The sequence below is a fragment of the Acinonyx jubatus genome, chromosome C1, assembly GCF_027475565.1.
Source record: "Acinonyx jubatus isolate Ajub_Pintada_27869175 chromosome C1, VMU_Ajub_asm_v1.0, whole genome shotgun sequence".
NCBI lineage: Eukaryota > Metazoa > Chordata > Mammalia > Carnivora > Felidae > Acinonyx > Acinonyx jubatus.
Window position 1 is genome coordinate 125,037,102 of NC_069381.1, and position 20,803 is coordinate 125,057,904.

The 20,803-nt window shown below is 34.9% G+C and overlaps 1 protein-coding gene across 16 annotated transcripts in view; it reads left to right on the forward strand.

The window, feature by feature from the left end:
• R3HDM1 (R3H domain containing 1) overlaps positions 1–20,803 on the forward strand; it is a 203,008-nt gene that overhangs the window by 80,673 nt on the left and 101,532 nt on the right. For 12 of the 16 annotated variants that reach the window (XM_053214946.1, XM_027055875.2, XM_053214950.1 and 9 more), the window contains 4 exons: positions 9,610–9,651; positions 10,115–10,204; positions 14,330–14,444; positions 15,504–15,582. In XM_053214946.1, coding sequence (XP_053070921.1) covers positions 9,610–9,651; positions 10,115–10,204; positions 14,330–14,444; positions 15,504–15,582 — 326 coding nt within the window. Of the gene's footprint in view, positions 1–9,609; positions 9,652–10,114; positions 10,205–14,329; positions 14,445–15,503; positions 15,583–20,803 lie in introns of those variants that run through there. The other 4 variants (XM_053214954.1, XM_053214958.1, XM_053214951.1 and 1 more) reach the window with 3 other exon arrangements.

Consider the following 20,803-nt stretch of genomic DNA (forward strand, 5'->3'; position numbering starts at 1 on the left):
AACATGAGAATTCATCTTATATTAATCTGTTGAATGCTATATTCACAGTTTGTTCAGATGTTTATTAAGAGTTTACTGTATGTGAGAATATTTACTCTGCTTGGAACTTTTTGAGATCCAACATGCCTCCATGCAAGGTGTCTGGCAAGAGGCTTACAGTCAAAACAACTTACATGGAAGAGATTTAAGTAGTGGAAATTAGAAATGGAAGTAGATTAATAAATATAAAAATTTTTTCCTATATTTTTACCTATTATAATGTTAAAAAAAGTCAACTGTGTTAACCATCAGTACAATAGTCTTGTTACGAAAAATCTGGCTAATATAAAATTATCTTTTAACTTACTATGGAGTTACCTTATGACATACTAGTAGACATTTCATCTTTCTTGGGTACCTTTAAGATGCTGGCTAAAGGTTTAATTTTAATAGACACTGTATTTACTTAAATTTAGATGTGTATATCAACTTATATATGTTTCCTATTAAGAATTTTGAATAAACCAATATATTGCCTATTTCCTTGTTTATCATTCTGAATAAACTTATATCTGTTGTCTTGCTTCAACCCAGTAATACTTGAAGTGACTTAGAAAAATGAAAATGTTTCCTCAAGAAGCATATATTTCATCCATTCCCAAGTCTTAATTTCCTGACCACCCCCTTAGTGCTTTATTTAGAAAAAGTCATTTTTGAATGAAGGGATGTAGTAGCTTCTATAATACTGTGAAGACATCTTACAGTTTTCTACTATGTTAAGGTGTTAAAGATAGCATTTATATAAAAAATTTTATCAAACTGGAGGGAGAACAGCAGACATTGGACATTACCTTCGATGATTACAAGTGGACTATCTCATAGAGCTCCTTAACCATTGCTTTTATATGTAATTCTGCTGGCGTGACTCTCTTTTTTAAAAATGTTAGTTGTGTTCTTCATTCAGAGTTATATTTCGGGTTATAATCTTTTATAGAAGTTTTAGAATTACTTCCTTAAGAATACTTTAGTGCTAATTTGAGCGATCTATGTACATTAATGTCAAGAAGTTAACTTACCTACATAATTACTGTGGGGTTGGTTCTGAACTGTTGATTATGGTCCCAGATAATTGTGCAAAGAGTTTTTGCTGAGTAATTTTTCTACTGCCACACGCTATTCCTATTACAGATATTAAGTTATATATTGGACTTTTTATGATTATATAATAATTAGAAGATTGGAGTGATAAGTCAAGCTTCTAAATCCAGAAAAATGTTTGACTACAACTAATCTTTAATGAATGGTGGGGGAAGGGGAGAAGTGTTTGCTTTGGTTTTCTTTGTATAACTGATTAATATGCCCTCTGGTGTTCGATTTTTCTCAGGGTTAGAATTTTCAGATTAAATTTAGGGTGAACTACTTGTCTTGATTTTTTGTAGTCATTTATTTCAAATGTAAAATTAGGAATCTTGTGCTCTGCTTACTATATATTCAACTTCCCCATTCTTTTTTAATTGTATTTTTGTACAGGACAAATGCTTTGTGTAGGGGTACTCATCTGTGTACATGTGTATATAAACACAATCCAAACCTATTTTAGAGCAGATTAAACAATGATCCCTCTCCCAACAAATTATTTATTGAACAATAGGATGGCCAGTCCAGATTGTGTTGGTAACCTTTGTTGTGGAGGAAATGAGAACTGATTTTTGTTTACAACTAGACCTTTATGTGCCAAAGAGCATGAACAGCTTCTGATCTATATGAGTGAATTTACCAGACAAAATCAGTTGAAGTAGGTGCTTAGTATACTCTGTTTCTGTAGCAGGCCCTTTGATAGTCAAGACAAAATACCTACATCTTGTATCCCCAGGTGAGCTCCACTGCCTTTCTTTAAAAAAAGGGAAGATGGGGCATGGAAGAGACAAGAAAGCAATGGCAATCTAATAGGGTTATCAGAAAAACTCAAGGTACAGACCACATTGACCAACAGGAGGTTAACAAGCATTAAATTATTTAATTGATGAAACATGTAAAGAAGTTTTTGTTTAAAGGATTGAATGAGGGGCGCCTGGGTGGCTCAGTCGATTGAGCGTCCGACTTCAGCTCAGGTCATGATCTCGCGGTCCATGAGTTCAAGCCCCATGTTGGGCTCTGTGCTTACAGCTCAGAGCCTGGAGCCTGTTTCAGATTCTGTGTCTCCCTCTCTCTCTGACCTTCCCCCATTCATGCTCTGTCTGTCTCTGTCTCAAAATAAATGTTTAAAAAAATTTTTTTCAAATAATAAAAATAAAGGATTGAATGAAAGGCTGTCTGTGTAAAATCATACAGATCTTAACTGTTTTCCTTTTTCTCCAACAAAGATATAAAGGATGTATCTAACATACCCAGTATATAGTGAGAGCCTAGCTAGTGGTAGGTATAGAATGTAGGTAGATTCTCTCTCTATAGAATAAATATTCTATAATATTTATTATCATTAGCATGTTACTAATTATTTATTACTAATAGCACAACAACATGGCTTGTTAGAATAGTCCCTTTATTCTCACACAGCATTCTTTTTTTTAGTAGTAAAATACAAAATAAAACTTATTTCTTGACATAAGCTCCCCAGAATTGCAGTGAAGTACTCTTTGTTTCTTTGCATTAAGTTCCAGATTTGTATATTATACTTTTATTGTCTTTTATTAATATTTAATGAATTCAACTTTTTTTTTAATGTTTATTTTTGAGAGAGGCAGAGAGAGCGTGAGCAGGGGAGGGGCAGAGAGAGAGGGAGACACAGAATCCGAAGCAGGCTTCAGGCTCTGAGCTGTAAGCAGAGCCTGATGCGGGTTCAGACTCACAAACCATGAGATCATGACCTGAGCTGAAGTCGGACTCCTAACCAACTGAACCACCCAGTTGCTCCAGTCAAATGATTTTTGAAAAGGGTGCCAATACCGTGGAGAAAGAGTCTTTTCAACAAATGGTGTTGGAACAGCTGGATATCCACATGCAAAAGAAGGAAGTTGGAGCTTTACTTAATGCCATATATAAAAATTAACACAAAATCTATGAAAGACTTAGATGCAAGAGCTGAAACTATGAAGCTCTTAAAAGAATACAGGGGGGAAACATCATGACATTGGATTTGCACTGATTTCTTAGGACACCAAGGGGATTTTTTCAGTCCCCAGCCCCACCACCTCCAAGACATCTCCAGTTCCCAGGGATACCTGCTGCAATCTGCACACCCAAGACAGAAAGGGCCATGGAGCTGGAGCTGCCAGACCTATTAAAAGTTGACGACTTTAAGGAAGTCAAAGGGTGAACACTGCATAGCCACAAAACAGACTGAAGAAGGTGTGGGGTAATACCCCCAAGATTCTGAATCTCAACACCCTCCCAGCTGGTACCAGTATTGGACTATACTTTGAACAGTGAGGATGTTGGATACCTAAGACAAAAGCAACAACACTAATAAAGGAAAACAACCATTAACCTGTGGAAGCTACCCCAACCAAATGATTAGTGAAGCCAGACTCCCTGAACATTGGGTATTTCCAGTAGAAACACACATAGCCCAGAGCAGCAATACTCTGATGATGGCCCCACAGACAATGGGAGGAAAGCCCCTGGCTGGTTCAGTATTACCAGAGAGAATGTGGCATTTTCTAGAAAGGAGTTGATGCTGAGATCTGAGACAAGACTATATTAGTCTTCTGGTGCCAGACCCAGACAGTGTGTGTTTGGGTTCAGGCTGGATGGGTTTCCATTTGAATATCATGGACATCAGTGGAGGTATTCATCACCACCATCACCCTTTAAGAACCTGAGGAAGAAATGCCTTGGAAGAGACGTGCCCTCTGTTAATCCCATTGACATTTCTTCCAAAAAAGATCCTGAGTCCGCAAGAGATGCTCAAGGTAGTAACTTACCATTTTGTAGTTAAATTCATAAAACTCAAACAGTCACAGCTAAAGTTCCCAGAGTTTATCTGAGCACCCCTTCCGTTTTCCAGATATCTACGCCCAGGTCGTTTGGAGAGCCAGTGGATAACCAAGGGTCACCTCCAGCCTTCTACCTCCATGTGGTTGTTCCAGAGCAGTGATAACTCAGTCATCTTTCCCAAGCTTATTTTTGCCCAACTACCCTAAAAGCAGCATCTGTGTTTCTGTGCATTTTATAGTGAACCCAAGCTCATTTTGTTGAGTCTTGTAAATGCTACAACATTTGCAAAACTGAGGACACTCCAAGAGGCATCCCTGACCAAAGCTGGAGTTTGCTTCCTAATTAGTGAGACTTGGCTAATGAGAGTCAGATAAGATAGCCAGAGTGTTCTCAAGATGGATGGGTTTTGGAAGGGGAAAATAAAATGCTAAGCTCATATGCATACATACTACCAATTGGCTCAGGAAGATATTCAGCATCTCTATCAAGCAGGTGAGAGGAGACTAGGGACAGATGAATCTTGCTTTAACATGACTCTTGCCATAAGTATCTTCTCTCAGCTAAAAACTACCATGGAGGCTTATTCCAGGATGGCTAATCAAGATTTGTTAAGCTGTGTTGGCCGTGAATTAAAAGTGGTCTGAAGACCCATCTTCCACTATACCCTGAACCGCCTTGCTTTTTTTACTGAGAGGCTCTGCTATTCCATGAAATGTGCCAACACAGATGTCTCCACCCTGATCAGGTTCATGGTCACTGGAGAGATCGATCTTTTATAGATAAAACAGATGTTCAGTCAGGTGTATCAGAAGATTGTAGGCACAGTGATTGCAAGTGACACCGGTGGAGATTAGCAGAGGCTTCCTTTGGCTATGGTGGGCCAGTAGGAGGTACTTTTTTAAATGAATGAAGCCATTCAAAGCTTATCCTTCAACTCAGTGACTGACCTGCTTGCAGCAATATCAATTCACTTAATCAAAAGAGCTTTTTACTAAGGGCTGTGTCAGAGTAATGTGCTTGGTTTGCATATGTAGTTATTGCCTTAATTCCAGTGTTATTTTTTTCTCGTATACAATCCATTTAAAGCCATATCACGATGTTGCAATAATGCAGTGTTTGTAAAGCATAATTCTCACTGCTTTTACTCTAATCAGGATACCAAATGGAATGTGAATCAAAATCTCGAACGGGGGGAGGGTGATTACTTTTATGACATTAGATTTGGCAATCATTTCTTGGCTATGACACCAAAGGCACAGGTAACAAAAGAAGAAAAGACAAGTTAGATTTCATGAAAAAAACTTTTTAATTGTGCATTATAAGACACTGTCAACAGAGTAGACAGACAACCCATAGAATAGGAGAAAATATTGTAAATCATGTATCTGATAAGTGATTAATAACCGGAATATATAGAGAATTCCTAAAAACACAAGTACAAAACAACCCTATTCAAAAATGGGCAAAGGACTTAAATAGACATTTCTCCAAATATCTATGAATGGCCAGTAAGTGCATGAAAAGATACACATCATCATTAAACATTAGGGAAAAGCAAATCAAAACCACAATGAGATACTACCTCATACCCATTTGGATGGATATCAAAAACCAGAAAGCACGTTTTGGCAAGATGTAGGGGAATTAAAACCTTGTACAATCTTGGTAGGAACTTAAAATGGGACAGCCACTAGTGGAAAGCGGCATAACATTTAATAAAAAACTTAAAAATAGAACTACTATGTGATCCAGCAATTCCACTTTTAAGTCCCCTCCCCCCCCCAAAAAAATTAAAAGGATTTTGAAGAGATATTTGTACACCCACGTTCATAGCAACATTATTCACAATAACTGAAACATTGAATCACCTCAAATGGATCCATCAACAGATGAATGAATGGGTAAGCATGTTTTGGTATATACATAAAATTGAAATTACTCAGCCTTAGGAAGGAAATTCTGCAACATGCTACAACCTTGAGGTCATTATGCTAAGTGAAATAATCCAGTCACAAAAGGCAAATACTATGTGCTTTCACCTTTATGAGGTACTTAAAAGTAGTCAGAATCATTAAGACAAAGTAGAATGGTTGTTGCCAGGGGCTGGGGAAAGGAGAATGAGGAGTTATATTTAATAGAGTAACTTCCAGTTTTACAAGATGAAGAGTTATGGATGTGGATGGTAGTGATGGTTGCACAACATTATGAATGCATTTAATACTACTGATCTGTACACCTAACCGCTAATATGGTAAATTTTATGTGTATTTTTCACTAATTTAAAAAAAAAATGAGGAAAAAGTAAAAATTATTTCTTAAAAAGATACATTTTTAAAATAATTTTATTCCTATTTAAAGTCAAATCTGGCTGCCAAAATGATACCAAAATATAAAACAAAGGCTGTTTGTTTTAATACACACAACATGTTTTCTCTGCTTTGTTGTTATGTATATATTATGTAATTTCAGTTCTTTGCTATTTGAAGTGAAGTTATAACTGATTTTTATTGAATAATGGCCCTTTGGCATTTTATAATCTATTTAATGGAGTAGTGTATTAGTTTTCTATTGCAGCATAGCATATTACTGTAAACTTAGATGCTTAAAAGTAGCATCCACTTGCCAACTCATAGTTCTGTTGAAGCTAAGTTGGGTTCAGCTGAGTTCTTTGTTTAGGGTTTCACAAAGCCAAACTCAAAGGTGTTGGCCAGCCTAGGCCCTTATCTGGAGACTCAGGGAAGAATTTGCTTCCAAGCTCATTCCAGTTGCTAGTGTAATTTAGTTCCTTGCAGCTAGCTTTAAGTTTGAGGTCCACGTTTCCTTGCTGACTTCTCAGCCACGGGCTGTTTACTCTCTGCTCCTTAGAGCCTGCCTGCAATCCTCCCATGGCCTCTCCATCTTCAAAGCCAACACTGGTGTGTCATGTCCTTCTCACCCGTTTTCTTGCCCTTCTCCCAACCAAAGAAAACTTTCAGCTTTAAAAGAGCTCTCATGAATGTGTCAAACCCTGCTGGATTATCTGTATCTTATGATGGACTGAATTGGGACTTTAATTATGTCTCCAAAACCCCCTCACAGCTTTACTTAGGTTAGAGTTTGATTAAATTACCAGGGGATTGGAATATGGGGAGACCATCTTTAGTATTCTGTCTGTCACCGGTAGTAGTCTGAAGGTTTTGGGTTCTGGTGGACTGTTTAGTAATCCTGAACTTGGACTCTAAGGTTCCTGACCAGAAACAGTCTTATTCATCTGTGTAGCCCAGTGTGTGGCAGTGTCATGTATACAAGCAGGAATTCAGAACATGTTAAATTAAATGAAATCACATTGAGATCATTTTACCTCTTTTTTTATCTCTATTGTTATCAAAAGTTCCTTATGAATTAAAACTGAGCTGGTGAATGCATGTATGAGTCTATAAAAACTCTAAAGAATTACTGTAGGGGTAACATACAGTATCCCCACTTAATTTTTTTTTAAGTTAAATCTTAGGTCTAGTGATTAGAAATAGGACATAGGTTTTCTGACATGCTAGGTTCCTAACTTTTAATAATCTATTACATATATATAGTGCTTTAGGTTTTACAGAGCACCTTTTTTACTCTGCTGTTTAATTGAACCTATTCAGGAGCCTTGAAAATTAGTACAAATCATATGAACTTTTATACAGATGAGAATAAACCGAAAAAAATTTGACCAGGATCACCTACTAATAAGCAAAGCTAGAAATTTGAAGTCAACCCTTCTACATAGGAAATACAGTTTGTACTTGCCATTTAATCATCTCTTTTAAAAATTTTCAATAGACTGGGGTGCCTGGGTGGCTCAGTCAGCTAAACTGACTTCGGCTCAGGTCATGATCTCATGGTTTGTGAGTTTAAGCCCTGCGCTGGGCTCTGTGCTGACAGCTCAGAGTGTGGAGCCTGGTTCGGATTCTGTTGTCTCCCTCTCTCTCTGTCCCTCCCCTGCTCATGCTCTGTCTCTCTCTGTCTCAAAAATAAGTAAAACATTAAAAAAAATTTTTTTTTAGTTTTTCAATAGAAAGTTTTGTACTCTTGATGCTTAAAATTGTAAGGGTTTAAGAGAAGGGGAGTAAGTCACAAATTCTTTTCCCTTCTAGTGCCTTGGACCTCATTTAGTTATGTGGATTTTCTAGTGTTCATCTATTGATTTTTCTCCCACTTTATGGCCTGTAAGTCCTTACTGCATTATGTAGCATAACTTTTTTTAATCCTGCTTTTAGATATCAGTACAGATTGTTAGAAATCCTCTTGAACAAATTAAAGAGGAAAGTAAATAGAAACAGAAGACAGTACCAACATGCAGAAGGTCTCATAGGCAGGAAGCACTGACATATGCATCTGTGTGCACTTCCATGCCGTTTTCTTCTTTATTTTTTCTATTTTTCTTTTGTTATTGCTAAATGACTCTGGTAATCCAGAGTCAAAACTCCCCAAAATATAGTGCTTCTTATATTTCAAGAACTTTGGATACAAAATGGGTACCAGGACACACTGGTACTGCAGATTCTCATTTTTTCTTCTTCTTCCTCTTCGAGAGAGAGAAAGACAGAAAGTGAGAGTGAGTGAGTAGGAGAGAATCTTAAGCAGGCTCTTTGCCCGGCATGGGGCCCGATGCGGGGTTCAGTCTCACCACAGTGAGATCATGACGTGAGCCGAAATCAAGAGTCAGATGCTCAACCAACTGAGCCACCCAGGAATCCCCAGATTCCCATTTCTGTTGGTTTTACATAAGGCTTTTTTTGGGTGGAAGAATGAAATAGTGGCTTTTTTTTTTCATATGCAAAGCATACTAATCTAGGTATTAAGAAGGACTTTTTCACCTGTTTTATGTTTGGTACCAAACTAGCTTCCTGGTTTTAATGTGTATGAATGATAGATACCTGTTGGGGATTGGGGTTGAGAGGTAGACTGGAAGGAGGTGGGAAGAAGTAAAGTGTTTAAAACCTGTCTGGCTTCATTTCATAGGCACTTCAGCTGCTTTCCCAAACCAGAGCCTGGTATCACAAACTAGAGCTGGTTGTCCCAGCGGGTGTCCAGGTCGTGTGATCTTCCAGTCATGCTGAATGAAATGCATATTGTAACTGCCCTCTTTTCTTTCTGCTTCTTTGCCTTACCCTAGACCAGGCAAAAAGGATTCCATCATTAATAAACTGGTGGTGTGCCTCTTTATAGTGTTAAAAAGACTCAGTAGATATGTGGTTGTACTCTGACTCAGTGTGCATTTAAAGCATTCTTAGTAAGTTTGGAAACTTTTCTAAGCATAGCTACTTAAAATCACTCAGGTGTGTGTGCGTGTGTGTGTGTGTGTGTGTGTTTGTATGTTTTCCTCACCTTAGCTAAAATGTAATATGTTATAAAATTCTTAAGAAGTATATTTTATTTTAGTGTATCTAATTAGTTACTTTATAAGTTCCATTTAACTCAGTTAACATGGAAATTTTGGCCATTTGCTGACTTAAAGAAAATACCAAAATACCCACAGAAGGATTTTAGAGAATCTTCTATAAGTGTGATTCTGGGAGGAATCAATACTTTTTTACTTAAAACCAACTTTGATTTCCTCATTTCCAGTACTTTGTGCAGGTAGTTTCTCTGTGGTTTAGGATTATGAATTAAGCAACAAACATTTTGTTTCAGTGTGAAATTTAATACGAATCTTTCTTGTGTGTTCAGCGGCCTTTGCAATCCTTTGGACAGACAGGAAAAAGGTCTAAGGTATAGTAAATATATTTTGTGCTGGCATGCCAAGGGCCTTCCTTCATGCTTGATGAATCCTTGTTTTCATACAGCGCTGCATTCAGTTTAGTTTTGTCATATTTTGTTTGGGGCAGAAAGCTTATTTTGTTTTATTTGGGGTTTTTGTCTTGCCTAGTCGCTTTTGTGCATTGCTTTTATATCTTTAATGGTTCTCTATCTGTAGAGAAAATGGCTTTCTCACCATTCTTTGGTTTTTGAAATTGGAATTAGTCCCATTCTTGCTATTGCTGTAGTTTTCAAAACTATATTTGTTTTCCCTCTTAACAAAGGGTTTTAGTGGTATTTAATGATATATTTAACTTGCGCATTTCACCTACTTTTATACATGGCAGAAGCTATAAAGAAACTTTAACTCTAGGGGGCTTTTGGATATGCCCTAGATTTGTGAAATGTAGTGTTAATTTTAAATACTTCTCTTTAGTCGAGCTCAAAGTTAAAGCTAGTTCGGAGCCTTGCAGTGTGTGAAGAATCTCCACCACCCCCTACAGCAGAGATATCACAGGAGAACCAGGTAAAAAAAAAAAAAGAAAAGAAAAGAAAAGAAAAAACAAAAACAAAAAATTGTTATTTAAAGGCATGGTACAATAACCTGCTTCCTGGAGAGTATTTTTTCATAAGGTTAAATAAAAGTTGTATATGCATGTGTGTGCATTATGTATTTGTTTTCATTTGTTTGCTTTATTTTAAATGAGTGAAGCTAATTTCATAATACCACCAAAGATACAGATAAAAGTCGGGAAAACCTCATTGCTTCATTCTGAGGCTTGGTGCAGTGGTTTCTCTCTGGAGAAATTTAGGGATTATATAATTAACTGGGAAAATGACTTCAAGGGATTATAAATTATTATTGAAACGTTATAAAATATTAAGTAGTATTTCTGAGCATAACTGTGATGAAATTTGCCCTTGTTATTTTGGCTTTTATAAATTTGTTAAACACTTACTGCTTGTGTGTGAAGAGGAGACTACCCAAGACTTTGGCTTGATATATTATTTTACTTATTAACCTGAATGCATGCTGAAGCCAGTTTTCTAGTTAGGTTGGCCATAATAGTTTAATACTTCTAATTTCTCTTCTGTCTGTGCCTGTAAAATATTAAACAACTGAGGTTCAAGCAAATGGTTCAGTTTGCCTTTTATATATTCTTTTTAATGCTATGACTTTACTTTTCTGATAATCTTAGCCATGCATTGATCTTTGTCTCATGTTACCTTTGGACATTTATCCCTAAATAATTTAGGACGCTTTACCAATGTTTTTATCAGTGTGATAACTTTGCCTGTTGGTGATTTGTTCTACTTCTTAAGAGTTTGAGCAGCCTGATATCCCGTTCTGTATCAATAATAATTTTCAAAGAATTGAAGCAACTGTTTGGTTATTTAAGAAACTGTGACTAAAACAAGGAAAGGGGGGGAAAAAGGCCATGATAGGTTGTACAACCTTTTTTTTTTTTTTAATAAATGCCAGTTGTACGTTAATTCAAAAGAAAAAAAAAAAGATTGTTATACTTTGCCTTGATTTAGAAGCTGATGCCCTCAAAAGCCTATTATAGATGTGAAAGATAGTTGTCACATATTTAGAACATGTTGGGTTTTTTAAAACCACTTCACTTCTTTGTTTCCAAAATACAAGAAAAGGAAGGTTTTGAAAATATTTATTGTCAACGAAGAATGTATAAAAATTAGTTTCCTTTGAAATTTGTTCAAGTGTCAGGAACATAGTGTTCAAATTGTATGATTTTTATTGAAGATTTAACTACATAGATAAAAGATAGCTCTATGTATTTATTCTATAAAATAGATACGCTTTAGTAATAATGAACTTTCTAGCAAGAAGCAGAAACACAATCAAATGTTTTCTTAAGAACTATTGCCTAGACAACATGTTTTAAATGTTAACCTTTGGCTTTTACATGGTTGTTAATAAGGCTAGAGAGTTATGGTATACTTTGGAAGAAATCAATGAAATTGTTTTTGAAATAGCAATTTTAAAAGTTATTTTGTACAAGTAAGAGTGAAGAATACACCTGTACAAGGTGGAGCGGTGGATATTGTAATTTTTTTGAAAATTCATTTTTTCATTCTGTTGGCCAAAATGTTACACCATCTTAGCCTCCTGGAATTAGTCCAAGGATATTGAGGAAATGAAAAGGGTCATTCATAATTAGACTGTTAATACAGAAAAAGTGCATACTTGATGAGAAAAAGGATAAGGTGATCTTTGTACGTTTTAACCTGATCTGAAAAATAGTGGAGGGAAAATTCTCATAGTGCTACATAAATATATCTAGTGAAAATTCATGTGAATAATTAATATCAAGAGTGTACATTATATATTAATGTATATATTTTTGATCACAATTTTCCTGTTTATATAAAGTTCAGAAACTAAGTTATAGCATATGAATGATGAATAAAGTATTTATGCCAGAGTTCAGTATTCCACTTACTAGATTCTTTCTCAGTTGCTCTTGGATACAATAAATTCTTTATTTTCAGGTAATAACCTATTATTGTTCTCTCAGAGCAAAAGATATTCCTTTTAGTAGAAAGTCATCTTTTTCCAAGCCTTGACTTAACAATTGCACCTGAACGAGAATTAGAAAATAAACTATTTCCCATGAAATGTGCTGGTATCTAATTCTTGGTAGTAGAGACACTTTCCAACTAATAATGCCTGCTTCAGAATGTGATTTTTGAGGAATTAATCTGGAATAAAACTCATTAGTCAAAAGGTTGAGAGGCAATTAAAAAAGAGATGTCACTTGTGTCTGATGAGAGCTTATGAGAGGGAAGTGACCTCAATAACAGATGTCAATGACAGAATGAAGAGTAAAGGCATTACAGCTTCCTGTGGAGATGTTGCTATCCTTCCAATTATTTATAGTCAGAAGAGTTCGTTTAAAAGAACTACTGGGTTTTTGAATATGTCTCGTTGATTTGCTACTAAAAACAAGGCCTTGGTACCAACTGAAAGCAAGGCCTTGGTGTATGAAGCCTACCGTATTTTTAAATACAGTTCATCGTGACAAAATAGTTTAATATGTGTAATTAAAATGTAGGGCTTTGGGAAGGGAATTTAGAAATGAAATCTGATACTCAGTGGAAGCTGCTTTTAGTGAAGGCCTAAATGTGAAATCTTCCAACTGGATTCTATAGGTTATTCTTGAGTTAGGAGTAAAATCTATAAGTCAGGAAAACTTCTGTAATATTCTACTTCTGAAACATAGCTCTGGGATTCATTTTTAAATATCTGTTTTACATATAGGAATAGAATAAGGAAAGTGGATAAGAAAATGAGTCATAGTGAGAAGAATGACTTTTACCAATTGATGAATGTATGAAGTTGATTAATATATGAAGTTTGGTAAGCAAGACAAAGGAGGGCATAAAGCAGATGTTCATCATTCTACTAAAAATTGCTAGTCCAGAGCTTGTGCCCTATATTCTAAACCCAAATTTGAAGTGAGATGAAATAGGAAGCAGAAGAACAAAGATAAAAATAACAGTCAGCAACCCTATAGGAAAAAGTATATATATATATTTGACCAGAAATTCTGTCAAATATTGTTTCCAAAAAAAATTACATGGGTAAAAAAAGGTTAATTCTTGTGACTTCAAGTTCAACTCCTGAAATTTATATCCTTTTTGATGTTGATTTATTACACCTATTTCCATGGCAACCATCACCCAGAAAAGTGAAGTAATTGATCAGTGTTTTTCATCAATAAATAATAGTATCATTTAGTCTACAAAAAGGTCATACCTCTGTCTTTAGTAGAAATGATCTGGAAATTATTCTACCTTTATGACTTGGCTTGAATAAACAGAGATTTGTGACTTTTTTTTTTTTTTTTTTTTGCCTTTTTAGGCTATGTGAATTAATTTCCAGTAATTTCTTTGGGCTCTGAAATTACATTTAATGTTATTATTTTTGAAATGGAATGTAGAATTCCTTTTTCTATTTTATAGAATATGATTACTTCACAGGGTTAAATATTACATATCCAGAAGGAAAACAATCTTGTTTGAAACCTTTCTAAAACATGGTGGTGATTGAAAGAGGAACAGTAATATGTCATTCATAAATAGAAAATAATCAGATGTGTGGATTTGGTTTTGGAAAATCTGTACTTACATTTTTATATGGCAAGAGAATGGAAGAGTGTGAGATTATAAAGGATACTCAAAAAACTATTTTTTTGTTAAGTGTTGGCTTGATGCTCACTTGTTCTTATTGTCATGATTGATGATCATTATTCTTTTGTTTGGCACTGGCATCTCCAGTACAAAAATAGGCTAAGAAGACCTTGCTTCTGACCCTCCAAGGGTTTTACAAGTAGATATATTCAGAGTAACATAGAAAATATCTTATGTTCTGTAAAGTAATTTTCAGGACATGTTTAAATTGATACATTCAACTCAAAACATTAATTTTAACATTTTCTATCAAGACTTTGATATAAGTGGTAAAATATCAAGTTGTATTTCAGTATGAAGAATCTAATTAGTTAACATAAAAATCTTTATCCTTTTTCTCCTCCATACAGTTTTGTGTTACTCAAAAAATATAAATGTGTGGTATTAGCTGAATTGCTTTATATTTTCATTTATAACTGATTTTGCCTTCCAACAGGAGAAAATTCAGATCCAGTTAACGCAATCATTTGAAAAAGAGGAGAAGCCCTCAAAAGATGAAGCAGAAAAAGAAAAAGCCAGTGATAAGTTACCCAGAAAAATGTTATCAAGAGGTTTGCAATTTATTTGTTTTCAAATAAAATTTTAATTTTACTGTCAATAATTCCATCCTTTATCCTTGAAACTTTATGTATAATATATCTCTAGTAAAAATGATAACAGAACAGACTTAAGGGATGTTAAAATACTTTGCTCATCTGGGCAAAATGGCATAACCCAAATCTGAACATCAGTAAGATGCTTCAGCCAAAGAAACTGCAACTTATGCCAAAATCACTGAGGCAGATAACTATCTTGACCTCTTATTGGTCTCTCATAATGAAATACTGGAATCACTATGATTTGAATACTTGAGTCTGTTAAAAATAGTATTACTCTTTGATTCTATATGATACAACAAGCTGATGCCAAAATATGCAGTATCCGTTAAGAATATTCTTGGAAACCCGAATGTTTATCTTTCATAACAAATTTCAAGGAACTTCATCATCTAGCATTACAAGTCAATGACAATACTTCTTTAATTTATAAAACCAGTTACATTGGCCAGTATTATGAACAGTGTGAGTATATTATATTTAAGGGGAAGAATGTAAACATGAATATCTGAAAAACTATTTTGAAAGCAAGCCTTTGGTGATAGGCCTGATCAAATCTAAATACTTTTTCAGAACTAGAATTCCTACCTACTTCCAAACTATTGCCTCTACTTATGTTCTTAAGTGAACTAAACTGTCTTAATTTGCGCTAAATATGGATAATTATTTAATTCATTCAAATTTTTCACTTGAGGCATTTTTGATCATGAGAATTGTGGTGAGTATATAAAAGGATCTTTAAAGACTTTAGAGTAAATTAAACAGGCATGTGTGAGAGAAAAAAAATTAAGAATATGCATGAACATGGAGTTATATAAATCTTTGTCATGCTTATTATTTGGGAGTAGAAAGCTTGTGGTCATTTGAGTTCATCGTAAATTCCCTTTTCCTTCCTTGTCAGTTTTTTCCCATGTGGGGCATCTCATTTTGTTTAAAATATGCATCATGTGTAAAAGGGAAAGGGATTTGTTTTCAGACAACTTTATACTGGGTTTTTGTGTTGTTGTTTTTTAGATTCCAGTCAAGAATACACTGATTCAACTGGCATAGATCTACATGAATTTTTAGTAAATACATTAAAAAACAATCCCAGGTAAAAATTAAATTTATAAGGTTTACATTGCTTGGAGTGCCATAATTTTGCTATGTTTGTTTTCATTACTGAGTTAGAATATTAGAATAAGATTGCAGTGTTTGAAGTACACCAGAAACATTTTAGTTTCCTAGGGCTAAGATGTTGTTGGTCTACTGTATGCACATGTATAAATATTTTTTTTTTGCATTTTTCATGTCCCATGATATAAAAATAATTCATTCTTTTTGTAGGAATTTTTGGAAATACAGAATCACCAAGATATTTTGACTCTTAATTGAGGTAGAGAGGTAATCATGAATCGTGGAAAAGAAAAAAAAAATTCCCTTACAATAATACACTCACCCAAATAAGAACTTAGTGTATTCATTTTGAGTTTTTGAACTTGACTAAATGCAGAATTTTTGTTCACTCTTGTGTATTAACCTTCAACCTAAAGATTTTTAAGGTCCTTTTGTGGGTCACTGTGAAACCCTTTGTGTTGCCAGGGTACTAATGAATACACTCTAACTTTCTGGTAGGTCATTGACCCCTTTGTGGCCTTCTCCCCACAAAAAGCCTTATCTACAAAATATCTGCCTAACACTTTCATGGGGTAGAAGACTCCAAGGCTAAGAATCCCTCCTCTAGATATTAGCTTTACATGGTGGTAGTTCTTTAACGTCCATTAAAATGAAAGTAAAACACTTTCTCTGAGTATATGCATATGGAAGATAACAGGAATAACTCTCTCTAGTCTCTTTGAGGCTTATCTTGTGTCATGCTTCAAGATAATCTTTATTTTCATTCAGGATTTATTGTATTCAATATCATCTTGGTTTTCTGTTGTATATTTAACATAAACCCCAAAAAGAGAACCACCAAAATGAAAAGTGGTCTTGTAAATGGGGTTGAAGGAGTATAGTATGGAGTGAGGAAGAAAATAAGACAAGTCTGCATGACTTTTTTTTTTCTTCAGTTTAAGTTTATTCCTCACTGGTCACAACAGAATGATTAATCCATTAGTTCATTGAACAGGCATTTACTGAACATCTGTCATATTCCAAGCTTTGTGCTAAAAACACTGTAAATAGAAAGATGGAGATATAATCCCTACCCCAAAGTATTCACCATGTCTGAGCTAGGAAAAAACATAGGATATATAATTAAAATTAAATTTTGATGTTGTAAAAGAAGTTTTTGGATGTGCTATAAAAACACAGGGAGGGGGCCCCAACCTCTTTTTGAAAGAATATCGGAAGACTTCACTGAAAAAATAAGCCTGGGCTGAGCCATGAATTCATAGTGTTTTAAGTGGAAGCAAGCTGGCCATATAGAGAAGCATGAGAAAGGCATTCTAGGATAGATATAAGTGCACTGACAAGGCACAGTAGTATGAGAGAGGAAGTGGTATATCCAAGGAAAGTCTAGCAGGGAGGCATGTGGTAAGTGATTCCACAAAGTGATGGGGAAGATGTTGGTGAGGTATGAAGACAGACCATATCCAGTTGTTCTCGACCTAGGATTGTACCAACACTGTAGGGTGGTGAGCCCATTGAGTGTGCAGTGCTGCTGGGATGCCAGGGATCCTAAAGAGATCTTTAAGACAGTAATGAACAATGAAAAATAGTGAGTAGTGCATCATTTAAGAAGTACTGAGTATGGCATGCTAAGTTGAGGAGTAACTAAAGAATTTTGAATAGGGTAATGCCATAATAGGTATAGGTATTTTAGAAAGATTACTTTGGCAGTCAGGGGCCAACAAAGAATGTGGATAGGACACCATAGAGAGGAATAGAGAGGAAAGGACATGTTTGAAAGATACTTAGGAAGCATCAAAGCAGGACATAGTGATGATTTGGATATAGAATGGTTATGATGTAGAATAGCTACTAGGTTTCTGGCTAGCCCCATTAACTGAGTCCCATTAACAGAGAAAGTGGGTAAGGGGCAAGCCTGAGTGGAATCGGGCATGTTCTGTTTTAAGTATAGTTTGAGGTGCCAGGTGAAAAAGCAGGAGATGTGATCTCTCAGCAGTTAAAATGCTCTGGTTTTCAAGTATATGAAACTTGAGTAATAGGTTTGGGAGTCACTTGTAGAGATGAAGCTTGAGAAGGATTAAAATGACAAGGACAAAATTCTGTGGGAAGACAGGATAGAAAAGGTAGATGAGAAAGGAAGAGACCAAGTCCTAAAAACGGAAGAATCATGAGAACATTTATCTTAGAAGTTTGACAGAGAGTTAGTTGAATGGGGGGAGCTGTTTCATGGAAGATAAAATAACACAGGGACATGAAAATAGAAGTACCAAAACCAGTCCATTAGATTAAGAAATTAGGAAATTCTTGGCTATTTTAATAAATTGTTTCATTTGGGGTGGGATGGTGGAAACCAGAACTCATTGGGTTGGGGAATGAGGAGGAAGGTAGAAAACACATAGCTAATTTCTATAAAACAAGATAGGGTGCTAGACAGGCAGAATTTTTCTTTCCTCTGAACCCGTAGGAGAGACCTCAGTAAGAATGACAATAAGGAATCTATTTTTATACATCCTCAAATATTTTTCTGTTGTACAGTTCTCTGCTTTCTTCTACAAATGTAAAAGTTTTAAGTATATCTGCACATGTATTTTTATGTACCATTTAATGGTTTTTAGTATATTCACAGATACGTAGAGCCACCACTACAGGCAATTTTACAACTTTTTCATCACCCCAAAAAGAAACTGCATATTTTTAGCTATCACCTTTCTGTTCTCTGAGCTCTAATCTGCTTTATATCTCTACAGATTTTCCTGTTTTGGACATCTCCTATGAATGAAATCATGTATATGTCTTTTGTGGACTGGCTTCATTCACTTAGCATAATATTTTCAAGTTTCATTCATGTTGTAGCATGTATCAGTACTTCTATTTTTTTTCCTATGTATGTATTTGTATTTGAATAAACATAAGTAAATAATTCATGTAATGGCCAACATATAAGTAATTACTAATGTCAATATGGTTTAGAAAGTTGTAGCTAATGTTAAATTTTGTGAGAAGATTTTTGTTAGGAATAACTAATGACTTAGTGTTCTCTCAGTGAAACACACAATCAGTTGCCAGATCTACATGGTACAAAAGTAGTATAAGTATGGCAAGTTTCCACTAAAACTGTCAAGATTGGATATTGTTCAGAGAAATCTTCTAGATTTTAAACAGATTTATATTTAATGTTAGAAAAATTTAGTCAACCTTTCATTTCAAGATTTTTCTTGGGGCGCCTGGGTGGCTCAGTTGGTTAAGGGTCCGACTTCAGCTCAGGTCATGATCTCACAGTCCGTGAGTTCAAGCCCTGACCCCTCAGAGCCTGGAGCCTGCTTTGGATTCTGTGTCTCCCTCTCTCTCTCTGCCCCTCCCCTGCTCATGCTCTGTCTCTCTCTATCTCAAAAGTAAATTTAAAAAAAAAAAAAAACAAACATTAAAAAAAAAAAGATTTTTCTTATGATAGTAAATCTTTATCTTATTCTCAGCCAAATAAATAAACTTAACTCCAGGTGTTAAGTAATAATTTATCTGGAATTCCTATTTGCAAGAAATATTTGCAGAGGCTATACTTACTAGTCATTATCTGTTACAGATATTTGACCAAGCTCATATGGAATATTGGGAAGGAGGGGTGGTCAAATGGAAGCATTATTGTTTTCTGCTTTTTTATTTGCCACTGGTCTGCTAGCTGCATACAGTTTCTCTAAAGTTATTTCTGGTATAATGACTGGAACACTAAAAGATTGTTGCCTCTTCATTTTAGATAGTAGCTGATTGATCAGTGTGATTGAGGTCCCTGTTCTTATTATTTTTTAAATAATAGCATACATTGGTTCCCTTTAAAAGATTATACAATAATTTCAGTAAGTATGCCCACTTTTAGGTTCATGTAAACCTTATGCCTTAAGAAATTTGTGGATTTGTTAGTTTGAGTGCTATATGCAGTGCTTCTATAAAGGATTATTAAATTTTAAGTTAATGATCATCACCAAATATCTAACCTTGATTACAGATTATAGGAAGCTTGGACTAAACTATAGTAGATAAAAGGCAGGAAGTGTAAATCTTGAGAATTTAAGGAAATGACCAGTCTTATTTTTCTAACAAGTTATATTTCTTAGTAACTGAAAATATAGTAAACCAGGCAGAAGCGTTTATTTTGCAAGTGGTCCAGATAATGATAAAAAGTCCTCTGCAATCTGTAGATCTACATGTGAAAGGGGAAAAAAGACTGAATTTATATCAATGGCTAGTAAAAGTGTTAGATTTTTCTCTCATGGAGATAACAAATTTATTTTTAGTGGCAATACATTTGCTGAAACACATTTCACAGATCTTTTGCCTACTGTTCAAAAACAGAAAAAAATTTTTTTTCCTATCTTTTCTGATATAAGTACTCCTACCCTGGCTTTTTTTTTTTTAATATTTTCCCCTGTTTCCATTTGCATGGTAAATGTTTTTCCACCCCTTCACTTTCAGTATGCATGTGTCTTTAGGTCTGAAATTAGACAGTAGATAGATGGATCCTGTTTTTTAGTCCAGCCACCCACCCTGTGTGTTTTAATTGAAGTATTTTAGTCTACTTACATTAAAAGTAATTATTGATAAGGATATATTTAAAGGCTTTTTTTTCTGTTACTTGTTTTGTTGTGGTTGTTTTTGTAGTTCAGCGTTCCTTTCTTTTTCTCTTGCTCTCTTCCCTTGTGGTTTGATGCCTTTCATTAGTGGAATGCTTGGATTCCTTTCTCTTTTTTGTGTGTGCATTTATTGTAGGTTTTTGATTTGCGGTTACTGTTATGCCTATATATAACATGCATATAGCAATGTATATGAAGTTGATGGTCACTTAAGTTTGAACACATTCTAAAAGCACTAAATTTTTACTACCCCCCCCATGTTTTTGTATATAATATCACATTTTACATCCTTCTATTTTGTGTATCCCTTGATTGATTTTTGTAGATATAATTGCTTTTACTACTTGTGTGTTTTAACCTCTCTACTGGCTTTAAAAGCAACTGATCTACTACCTTTATTACATGTTTGCATATGTAAGGAAAGTTACTGAGAATTAGATCATCTCAAGACAAATTACATTCAAAAGGTTAGATGAAAAGAGGGTCTTGGAGTTATGTAAATAAGTCCTTTTCAGGGAGAAGTAAAAATGTCCCAACCTCCCAAAAAACTTTCAGGGGAAAAAAAATTAAAAGACT